Source organism: Patella vulgata, chromosome 6 (assembly GCF_932274485.2).
Source record: "Patella vulgata chromosome 6, xgPatVulg1.2, whole genome shotgun sequence".
Lineage (NCBI taxonomy): Eukaryota > Metazoa > Mollusca > Gastropoda > Patellidae > Patella > Patella vulgata.
Window position 1 is genome coordinate 2927173 of NC_065884.2, and position 11948 is coordinate 2939120.

Here is an 11948-nt window from a genome sequence, read left to right on the forward strand (position 1 = left end):
TCCAATTGATTAATCGCTATAAATTAAAAAAAAATAATTTACAGTCCAAAAGTTTATATCCATATAATAAAGTCAATTACCGATGTTTATAGTCCAAAAGGAAACGGGGGAGGGGGGATGACCGAATGGTTAGCATGTGTGCGCTGTATCATAAGGCCTGTCAATGAGTCAACTGGCGTGGTTTCGAATCCCCGGTTGTACTTGACAAGGAGTAGGGTCGCCTGTCCAACCTCGTGGGTTTTCTCCGGGTCCTCCGGTTTCCTCCCACCGCTAAAGACCCCTATGTGCAAGTGAATTATTGAAATAAAAATTAAAACCATATGTTAGTCCCGAAATGACCTAGTTTGTGTCGAGTGGACGTTTAACCCCATTTCTCTCTCTCTCTCTCCAAAAGGAAACGAAGTTAAGGACCCACTTCCGGTGTCTTACTAAACAAAATAACACATCCGATTATTTCAATTTATTGCAGACCACGTCCTTTAATTGACAGTTTCAAAATGAGGTATATTGCCTTTGGCCGGCACAAATGTTTCTCCATTGCGCAATGCATAGCACTCGTTGTTCATCACATCTCCGCCTGGTAGACAGTACCACGGGTCCTTAGTCTCGATCTGCCAGTCAAGTAATTGCTGCTTCAATTGTTTCAAAATGTCTTGATACTCGGGTCTATTGGCTAAGTTGTTGAGTTCCATTGGATCGGTGGAGAAATCGAAGAGCTCAAATTCCGGTCGGTGGTAATATTCATCGAGAGTTTTAAACCAGTTTAAACTCTCGCTATTAGCGCTTCGATTCAGCATATCCTGGAACGTCTGGGCGCCGAATAAATCTGAAGCAATGGGGTAAGGTGCGTGGTAGTTTAAATTATGTATTAAACGATATTGGTGCGTTCTAATCACTCTCATTGGATAATACATGGTGACTTCATGCATGGTGTGACTAGAATAAACGACTGGGTGATCCGTACTCGTGTTCACGACTACATCTAGTAAAGATCGTCCAGTTAGTTTGACTTTATTTGTTCGTGAAGTGGAGATGTTGAACCAGTCAAGAACTGTGGGCGTTATGTCCATGGTGCTAGCCAAAGCATCGGCATGCTGAAAAAAAATATGAAAAGTTAAAAACAGGAACATTTACCCTCTAGGAACTGCGACGGGTTTTTTTGGGGTTGGTCTCTTATTTTGTTTATAGCCTGCATAGAGTTTACAAAACCACTGAACGGCCTTGGAATCAAATCTATACTGCTGTGTACAGTTCATATGTGCGTATCAGAAGGGGGTGGGGTTGGAGGTGTCAGAATGTGTTTTATAGGAGACTGCCGGTCCGGGTAGCTCTGGGGATGCAATAGAGAGAACTCGACATGATTTCGTGGACCCGACACCCAGCCATGAAGATCCAACAGAGCGAAAATCTTCTTTCATGGACCCGACACCATGCCTTGGGGATCCAACACAGGGAAAATGCGCATCTATATACCCGACACCCACCACTGGGACCCGATACCCAGCCTTCAGGATCCAACACAGGGAAAATGCGCTTCCACGGACTCGACACACAGCACTGGGTATTGATCCAACACAGGGAAACGTACTTACAATTACTCGACACCCAGCCCCGGGAAACGAACTCACCTTTCCCCAATTTTGTTTATTTAGAGGTGAAGAAATCATGAACGGTTCCATCATACCAGCTTCGTACAGATTGGTTTTAGCAGTAGGAAATGGAATACCGTTATCAGAGGAATATAGGACCATCGTGTTCTCCATAAAACCCGCATTTTCTAACTCCTTCATAAATAAACCAATTCCTGAAAGTTGGGAATGGTATGGAATTTAATGTGGTCATTTTTGCCTAGATCATATCGAGACTAACATATCGTTCAATTTTATTTCAATAATTCGCTAGCGCGTAGGGGTCTTTAGCAGTGGGGGAAAATCAGAGGACCCAGAGAAAACCCACGAGGTTGGACAGGCGACCCTACTCCAGTATTTTGCACATGACGCCCGCCGCGAGGCCCATAATTCCAGAATAAACGGTATATTAAGACGTTCCGACCATACACGACATGATATTGAAATTACGCACGCACCAATAGCGTAACTGTCCCACCCGACTTCACTCCAAGACTTTTGATCTACTGCATTTCAAAAAGAAGTGTGCAAAATGCTGGACACAATTTTAGTTTTTCATGCTTCTTAAGGTTTTGTATCTTTTACGTGCAAGCCAATGTATACACGAGACCTCGTTTTTTCGTCCCATCCGAACGTCCCTTGCCAGTTGGAATTCGATATAAGAGTAGGCCATAGTGCCGCTGCCCGGGCAGAATTTCCCTCATAGCACACTGTATGGCGTATGCCCGTCTTTATTAGCCCAGTCCGAGCAGAAGCATAGGACGTTAAACCCCATTTCATTTCTTTTCTTTTCCATCCTGATGGCATAAACCCCAGCTTTCCACTACGTACGTACCACAATAATCATATACAGGTCACAATTCTATGGAATACAATTACTGAGCGACGTTTCGACAAGGCTTCTCTAGTCATTGCTTGATAATCACTAGAGAAGCCTAGTCGAAACGTCGCTCAGTAATTGTATTCCAAAGAATTGTCACCTGTATATTCCAGTTCAAATACTAAATGCCATTGAAACAATTCACAATTATCCTACCTTGGTCCATCCTACTGAGTGTTTTATAAAAGTTGGCAATATCTCTTCTAGCAGCTGGAGTTTCCGGTATATAATACGGTACCTTCACATCATCCGGGCTATAATACGTGGGCGTCCAATCCTGTATAACACCGTTACCAGGACGACCATCACCAAAATTCTCACAGAATTCCCCCTTCCCACCAGTTTTACCATATGCATCACACCGATGAGGGTCGTGGATTCCGATATATAAGAAGAAGGGCCTGTAATCAAAAGCGAAATGAAATGAAATAGAGGTTTAACATCCTATTATGCCATAATATATTGTTACTGTTGTTACTGCCATAATATATTGTTACTGCCATAAGCATACCCAACATATAACAAGATTGCCAGTACGTTATTTTTTCCGATCATGTTTGCTGTAGCGATACACGGACGTGTGTGTTCGCATGCTATCGACCTCGCATTTACAACAATTTGAGCTTTGTCAACAGGAAATGAATAAAACATACCTGGTATCATTGTCGTTGAGAAATTCATGAACAAGATTCTTCATGCAGGTAATATTTCTACCAACTTGATCCAAATTATTATTTTCTTCTGTTTGTTCATAATCAAATTTATAAACATAATCTGGACCCACGTGCTTTTTACCTATTATACCTGTAAATATAAACAAGGTGTGTTTAACAGACCAAAAGAAAGCCAACAAAACAATACCTGTGTTTGTGGTTAACAGACCGACTTTAGTTCAATCTGATTAAAACACATATCCTGTGAGTTAGTTGCATTTTACGTCCGCTTCCACCGAGGTGACATCGCAGACAAACATATCCTATTTCGTTTCGTCGCTAGCCTGGAGGTCGGGTGTTCGATCCCTGCATTGGCCGAGAAAGTTCATCCAGATTTTCCGGCGTGGTTCTCCCTTGTCAGTGATGCAGGACGGAGGGGCTGACAAGGAAAGCTGTCTAGTCGTTCGGATGGGACGAAAAACCGAGGTCCTGTGTACACATTGGCGTGCACGTAAAAGATCCCTTGACAGTTGGAATTCGATATAAGAGTAGGCCGTAGTGCCGCTGTCCGGGCAAAATTTCCCTCATAGCACACTGTATGGCGTATGCCCGTCTTCATTAGCCCAGGTTAGGAGCAGAACAGTAGGACGTTAAACTCCATTTCATTTCATTTCATTTCATTTATTTCGTTTCGTTTATTATAGTTCAAAATTTCATTTTATTTGTCTGTATGAAAGTATAAAAAGACGAAACAAAATATAGATCTCTATTTTAATCAGATTGATTTTAGTTTTGTCTAACACGAATCGCTGACCCTAAACCATTTTCTTATTCACCATGTCCTATAAATCGGTTTTCTGAAGACACTGAAATTACGGTATTTACAACACCTCAAAATCTTTCCCAGGTAATTAAGCACGAATACTGTGAAATAACAAACAAATACTTTACAGTATTTAAAATGATTTGACAAATGCTATAGGCCTACTGCAAGTAAATGAAATGGGGTTTAACGTCCTACTGTTCTGCTCCTACTGAGCTAATGAAGACGGGCATACGCCATACAGTGTGCTATGAGGGAAATTTTGCCCGACAGCCGCGCTCCGGCCTACTCTTATATCCAATTCTAACATTCAATAGGTTTTTTTTACGTGCACGCCAATATGTACACGGGACCTCTGATTTTTGTCCCATCCGAACGACTACACGCTGTCCTTTGGCTATGTCCCTCGCCCAACGCAAGCATCGAACACGGGACCTCTAGGTTAGTAAGCCAACTTCCTACTCACTGAGCCACCGTGACTCTCTAATCTGCCCGTATCAATCTAGGTTATTAAAAGATTAATTTATTCTGTTATTTCTATCAAATCCTACTTGTCAAACAGATTAACTTTTAACTTCTTCGGGGTTGTTGATAAATAAATACCCGTTTGAGTTTCGGGAACCGTCTTTTGTGTTAAATTTTAAAACTTGAAGAGAAAATGGAACTAAAAATCTTTGACAAAAGAAAAAAAAGTTTTGTATTTGAATTAGGATTCCCCGCCGAAGAAATCTGAAACACATTTTTTAAAGGGTGATTATAAGAAAAACAAATTAAATTGGCGAATCACGGGAGTGGGGAATTTAGCCAGGACAGCGCCATTGTCATCTACTCTTTTTGACAGGTCAACTGTGATGATCAAAATCGAATTGAATTAATTGACATTCCATGTTGATGCCGTGGTTGTCCTGTTTAGATATTACAGACGAGGAAATAAACGTTTAGTGCTAAATGATAAGGCCAGCTCAATTTTTCGTCATAGGTCACGAGATGTAAACAAGGCTAGCGCTAATCCCAACCCTAACCCTAACCCTGGACCTAGCCTAGATGCTCTCCCAAACCCTAACCTACAATCTCGCCAACAATCGCGTGCCCTAACCTTAATTACATCTCAGCGACCAGAAAAAAATGAGCTGGCCTTAACAAATAGATTTAGTCGAGAAATACACCTAGGGTGTCGATTCATACCTGGTTGTCGTTATCTATAGACCTACCTGTTCTAATATTGTAATCACCCAACATTACAGGTAAACTCTGAACAGAATCAAACGTATTAAAATGATGTGGATTATGATGAAGTCCATACATCCCATTCTGGTGTTGTGGTTGGCCAGTTAATACTACAGACCTGTGAAAGGAACGAAAAACTACAGACTTGTGAAAGGAATGAAAAACTACAGACCTCTGGAAGGAACGAAATGGGCCTTTAATTAACGTCTCGTCATGACGATATTTCTATGCAGTACAGATTTATTTTCTGTAACTACGTCTGTTATCTTTCTTTAATCTAGATAATCCTCTTTTTTTATTCTTATTAATTTTGATTTCGCCTATTGGGATTTGTGTTTTGTCACAATAAATCGTAAATTCAAGGGCGAATTCGGCAAATTCCAGCATCAACAAGTAGACTCGCCACCTTAGACAATTCAGGTAATGGAAGTAGTACGAAGTGTTCTGGAAAGATAAGAATACCATGCCACACGCACGGCATCATACACTCTCGGGTAGTGTTTAAACAAAAGTTCGGTCAATTAGGCTAGACCAAAATGGCGTGTAACATTATGATCTAATAAACGCTAAATATTTGCTTCGTCAGCATTTTGGCCGTTGATCGATTATTTATGCCGTTGGCAGGTCTTAATCATGCCACGGATCTTAAAATACATCGTAAGGTCCATGATCTTGCGAATGTATGGCTATGAACCAGACGAGACATTTAGATTAATTTCAACAGAAACGAAATACTGCCAGTGGTATACTTCCGACATCAAGAAATCTAGACATCAAGATAATAAAACATTTACCTGCTGGGTGAGGACCTGCTAGGTGAGCAGTGTCTCACGGACGTAAAACATTTACCTGCTGGGCGAGGAGCTGCTGACGGACGTAAAACATTTACCTACTGGGCGAGGAGCTGCTGACAGAAGTAAAACATTAAACTGATAGGTAAGCAGCTACCGAAGGAAGTAACACATTTACCTGCTGCGTAACCATCTGTTTACGGAAGTAAAACATATACCAGCTGGGTGAGGACCTGCTGACGGAAGAAAACATTTACCTGCTAGGAGAACAGCTGCTGACGGACGTAAAACCATGACTAAAAACAACACTTCTCTCTGATAATTTATCAAAGTTTGGTGATTTAATGGCTGCATTATTATACGCTGACATCTGTACACCTGCATCGTCGCCTAGCAACACGAGGACGTTGGTTCTACCTGGATCAAACTTATTCCTATGAGGTCCACTTGAAGTTATCACATGGACCAGTAGGAATGATAACACTAATTCCAGCAGCCACATCGTACTGGGGTAGTAGCTTAGGACAATGTTTACTTTCCCTGACCGCACCGTAACTTAGGACAATCTGTTGATCGTCGTCGATCACCCAATTTTAAGGCAACACAATAATTTAGGACAATATAAATCTGTCTTGGCAGTTACACTATTGTCAATCACACAGGAAGCTTCAACGCCCAATGTCCAGGTTCTGCCGAACTAACGAAAGCAAATTGCTTTATCTTCCTATAACCTGTTATCTCCCTGTTTAAGATACAATGGACAAAATAAAAACAACAATTGATTATGATTATACCTTGATTGTAAGTATCTATATCACTTAAAGTCGTTTAATCAATTCACAGCCTTGACCTAAATACAAGTATCATCTAGAAATATTCTTGGTATCGTTTGGTGTAAAATGTATTGTTGTTCACCTGTCGTCCGAGTCAATTAGATGATGATCGAATCCCGAGCCTGGATACTCAAATCTGACTACCTTGGATGATCGAATCCCTGTCCGTGGTTAGCGAATCCTTAGTCCGGATTATCGGCCGTCTGCATTAGCCCAGCCGGAGAAGAACTGAAGGACGTTAAATCCCAGTTTATTTCATTTCTGGATGATGAATCGTTTGTCTGGATGATCGAATCCCTAGTCTGGATGATCGAATTCCTACTCGGGATGAGCGAATCCATAGCCGGAATGTCCCACCATAGATCATATCGACATTTAAAACAATTTTAGAAATCATCACGTCCGCAAATCACGTGCAGAGCCTACCAACCAGTAAAGTATAATTCTACTGAATATACAGGTGCGCCCTAAGCATATGCACCCTTCACTTAGTCACAGGGGGAGTGTGTGTCATGTAAGCGGGGTGTCCGCAGTGTGCCCTCCAAGAAATATGTTTTAAGTGGGCTTCCCATCCGAACGACTATACACTGCTCCATGTCATACTCTACATCCTGCACCACCGACAAGGGCAAACCATGCCGCTAGAATACATGAAATGAAATGGGGTTTAACGTCCTACTGTTCTGCTCCGAATGGGCTAATGAAGACGGGCATACGCTACAACCTACTCTTGTATCGAATTCCAACTGTCAATGGATTTTTTACGTGTACGTCAGTATGTACACGGGACCTCGTTTGTTCGCCCATCCGTTGTCCCTTGCCTCTACATGGCGGAACCACACCGGAAAATCCCTATGAACTTTCTCGGCAAACACATGCAGGAATTGAACACGGAACCTCCGGGTTAGTGAGCCAAGGTCATTCTCACTGAGCCACAGTGGAACCGGACTAGAATAAGAGTTCAATATGCTTTCCATATAATTAACCAGTTTTTGCCCCTGTGATAGACAGACAGTAATGAATTGTTATCAGTGTCGTATCAATGTTATCACTTGTGCATATATACACATATTTATATACAAAATAACCTTGAACTGAAAGGGTCATTAGGTAAGATTAGACAAAGGGAGAGAGGGGGAGAGAGAGAGAGAGAGATAGAGAGAGAGGGGGAGAGAGAGAGGGGGAGAGAGAGGGGGAGAGAGAGAGGGGGGAGAGAGAGGGAGAGAGAGAGGGGGGGAGAGAGAGAGGGAGAGAGAGGGGAGAGAGAGAGAGGGAGAGAGAGAGAGAGGGGAGAGAAAGAGAGAGAGGGAGAGGGAGAGAGAGAGAGAGAGAGAGAGAAATGGGGTTTAACGTCCACTCGACACAGACTAGGTCATTTTGTGACTAACATCTTGGTGTGTATTGTTAATTACTAAGATACCATTTTATTATAAATACCGATTTGTACATTAACAAAACTCGACACAGACTTGGTCATTTTGTGACTAACATATGGTTTAATTTTATTTACATAATTCGCGTGCGCGCAGGGGTCTTTAGCAGTGGGAGGAAACCGGAGGACCCGGAGAAAACCCACGAGGCTGGTCAGGCAACCCTACTCCTCATCACGTACAACCGGGGATTCGAAACCACGCCAGTTGACTCAATGACAGGCCTTATGATACAGCGCGTACGTGCTAACCATTCGGCCATCCAACCCCCCATTAGATAAAGAGCTGACAGTTCTCGCTATAATAGTTAAAAACTAGATAGTGAAAACTGAAAATATTTCAGTCGATCGTCATTACTAACATTGACACAATAATAAACAAGTCTCGATTATCCATCTTTACATTTAATCATCCATCACAAATTGTATTTAAATCCCCTAAGTATCGCAGGCTAGTTTAGATAACATTTCAGGCATAAAGAAAGACCTGCAATAGGCAGATTTAGCTCTTGCATAATGTATGGTTAATGTCCTAGGATTTCTAATAAACATATTACTGGTATCTATAAATAAATTTATTTAATTTAACCTGGATGTTTTGTATATATAAGTCTATAAACACATTATATTTATCAAAATGGTTTTATTTATTATATTTCATAACATTCAACAATATATACATAACAATCATATTTATAGGTACAATTGTTTAATATGATACACTTACCAATATATAGGTAACAATAATATTTATAGGCACTTGTATAAATGTTTAATATTATACATTTATGTTTAACTTGAAAATAGGGTGGGAATTAGGTGAAGTTCAAATACAGGGTACACAACAATACCAACAATTGGTAAAAAAAGGGGTCACCAACAATTGGTAAAAAAAGGGGTCGCCAACAATACCAACAAATGGTAATACAGGGTACCCAGAAATACCAACAATTGGCAATACAGGGGTACACAACAATACCAGAAATTGGTAAAATAGGTACCCAACAATTCCAACAATTGGCAATACAGGGGTACACAACAATACCAGAAATTGGTAAAATAGGGTACCCAACAATTCCAACAATTGGTAATATAGGGTACTCAACAATTCGTTCTGTTGATATATTGATAATATTGGGTACCAAGCAATTTAGTAATATCATAAAGAATCCAATTACATGCAATTAAACATAACTATGGCAGCTGTATGACTGTATGTATTCTATGTCAGGGTTTACAGGTTTGGTTCTGGTCAAGAATAAAATGTAACATGTATTATCTATAACATGTATTATAGACTCAGACCCACATAATAATACATTGTTGATTGGTTAACAATACACACCAAATAACAACTTCACCATAATCTTTCAAATTGTTATTTCCATGAATACAAACACAAATCTCGCTAAACAAGATGACTTTTTGAAAGGAGTATGAGGTAAAGTAGTCTAATAACACAAGTATCTGTTCTTCAGCAATGTATAATTAGCAGTATTCTTAACTTTAACTGTCCATCATTGTAATTTATTTTTATACTTTTACTACAGCCTGTAAATAGGCCGATAGATCCTGATCAATTCTGAAGACAAATCGTGGGCAGGAACCCATGTGGCTGTCTGTTGCATTTCTCATTTGATGACATCACATAAGTCTGTCTAGAGTCTAGACAGGTGTCAGTATTAACACAGAACTTGATGTTAATCAATGTTGTCAAGAGTTGATAATCAAGCCATTTCATCCTATTGGAGGCCATTTTGTTTTTACATCGTAATGGACGGCTTCAGGTACCCAATGACAGTACTCGTTATATAAATCTGTAAAATAAAATAATAATAATCAATTAGTTTATCATCGTGTTTAAAGGACAATATTGGTGCCAGTCATTATCACATGTGTGTTAGAGCTGGTTAAACACATTCCAAATATACTTTTAACACAGAGATCATTGCTACGATAGCTGAGTAATACAGGTTTCCCGTATCGGAAGTGACGAACGCCAAAGGAAAACACGAGTCACCGCTCAATATAACTGACTGAAGCGACGAGTGATAACAGATACACGGCCGAATTTCTGCTCACTAATAATTCCTTTGAAGACCAACAGTTGCTGTGTGACACTGTGAGAGGATATCTGACAATTCATAAAAAGAATTGACTGCCACTAGATAAGAGAACACGAAAGAAAAACAGAAAAAGTCCGTGCATTACCGTGTTTTTATAAGGTATAGAATGAATATAAACAAGGGAATGTACGGACTATTTCTATTTTTCTCGTGTTCTCTTATCTAATGACATTCAATTACTTTATTGAATTGTCAGATATCCTCTTACAGTCCCATATAACAACTTTTGGTCTTCGAAGGAATTATTAGCTCTAACACATATGTGATAATAACTGGCACCAATATTGTCCTTTAATATCCATAGTCCTTGGTACAGGATGGAGGGCCTGGCAAGGAAAGTGTCTAATTGTGAAGAAGTGATGCAAACCCCAAGATGTCTGATAGCAAACGGGGGGGGTGGGGGGGGGGGTGTTGGATGGCCAAATGGTTAGCACGTGAGTGCTGTATCATACGACCTGTCATTGAGTCAACTGGCGTGGTTCCGAATCTCCGGTTGTACGTGACAAGGAGTATGGTCGCTTGTCCAACCTTGTGGGTTTTGTCCGGGTCCTCCGGTTTCCTCCCACTGTTAAAGACCCATACGCGCAAGCGAATTATTGAAATAAAATTAAACCATATGTTAGTCCCGAAATGACCTAGTCAGGGTTCCCGCGGCTTCGTCAAACATTTTTTCAAGGATATTCAAGGATAAATATACGTCAAATTCAAGGATTTTCAAGGACATTTTTTAGCCTAAAGTTACAATTTTTCATCTTAAAAATAACCAAAACATTACCAACTATCATTATAATCTCATATTTAAAAGGAATTGAAGACATTTGAAACAAAATTAAGGACCTCAACTGAAATTCAAGGATATTTTCCTATTTCCGTGAAATTCAAGAATATTCAAGACCTTGAAAATGAAATTTTAAATTTAAGGATATTCAAGGATTTTCAAGGACCACGGGAACACTGCTAGTTTGTGTCGAGTTGACGTTAAACCCCATTTCTCTCTCGTATGCCGTCGTCATGGCCTAGTTCCGTGTAGGAAACGTAAGCTTTGATTTCATATAGACAGAATCAAACTTACACATGTTATCTGTGTTCCAGGCATCAAGTAGACTTTTTTTATTAGTTACATTTCTTCCTACCAATGCTTGTAATAATACTTCCGTTCTGGGTTGTAATCTGAAATTATAATAATTTAACATTTAATTATAGCAAGAGGTCAATTCAAGTACAATCTGGGTATATGTTTGTTCCTTAAACAAACTGCGTATTGATGGAGGGACTTTGATTTATGCTATGATTTCCTAATTCTAGGATGGCGGCGATGACGCCATGCTTAATTCCTGGTCCATATGGTATTATCTTCAAATGTGGATAAAATGATATTTTAATCATCATTTAGGATCGGTGATACTGTATCTTTTCTCTTTTAGCTAGGGAGAGAGAAATGAGGTTTAATGCCCACTCGACACAAACTAGGTCATTTCAGGACTAACATATGGTTCAATTTCATTTCAATAATTCACTTGCACATAGGGGTCTTTAGCAGTGAGAGGAAACCGGAAGA

The 11948-nt window shown here is 40.1% G+C and overlaps 1 protein-coding gene across 1 annotated transcript; it reads right to left on the bottom strand.

Moving 5' to 3' along the window:
- Nucleotides 1-473: 473 nt before the first annotated feature.
- LOC126824185 (N-sulphoglucosamine sulphohydrolase) lies at nucleotides 474-6524 on the bottom strand. The gene is made up of 6 exons (XM_050553370.2): nucleotides 6260-6524; nucleotides 5196-5329; nucleotides 3162-3312; nucleotides 2665-2909; nucleotides 1629-1804; nucleotides 474-1094 (listed from the first exon to the last, which is right to left on the bottom strand). Exons 1-6 carry the CDS (start codon nucleotides 6502-6504, stop codon nucleotides 480-482), a joined length of 1566 nt encoding a protein of 521 aa, XP_050409327.2. The 5' UTR covers nucleotides 6505-6524; the 3' UTR covers nucleotides 474-479.
- Between the last annotated feature and the right edge of the window lie 5424 nt (nucleotides 6525-11948).

Coding starts and splice junctions, on each gene's coding strand:
- LOC126824185 (XM_050553370.2), bottom strand. CDS start 6,504: ATGTGGCTGCTGGAATTAGTGTTATCATTCCTACTGGTCCATGTGATA. Junction 1,805..2,664: donor ACTCAGTAGGATGGACCAAG/GTAGGATAATTG, acceptor CCCAACTTTCAG/GAATTGGTTTATTTATGAAG. Junction 1,095..1,628: donor ATAAACAAAATTGGGGAAAG/GTGAGTTCGTTT, acceptor ATTTTTTTTCAG/CATGCCGATGCTTTGGCTAG.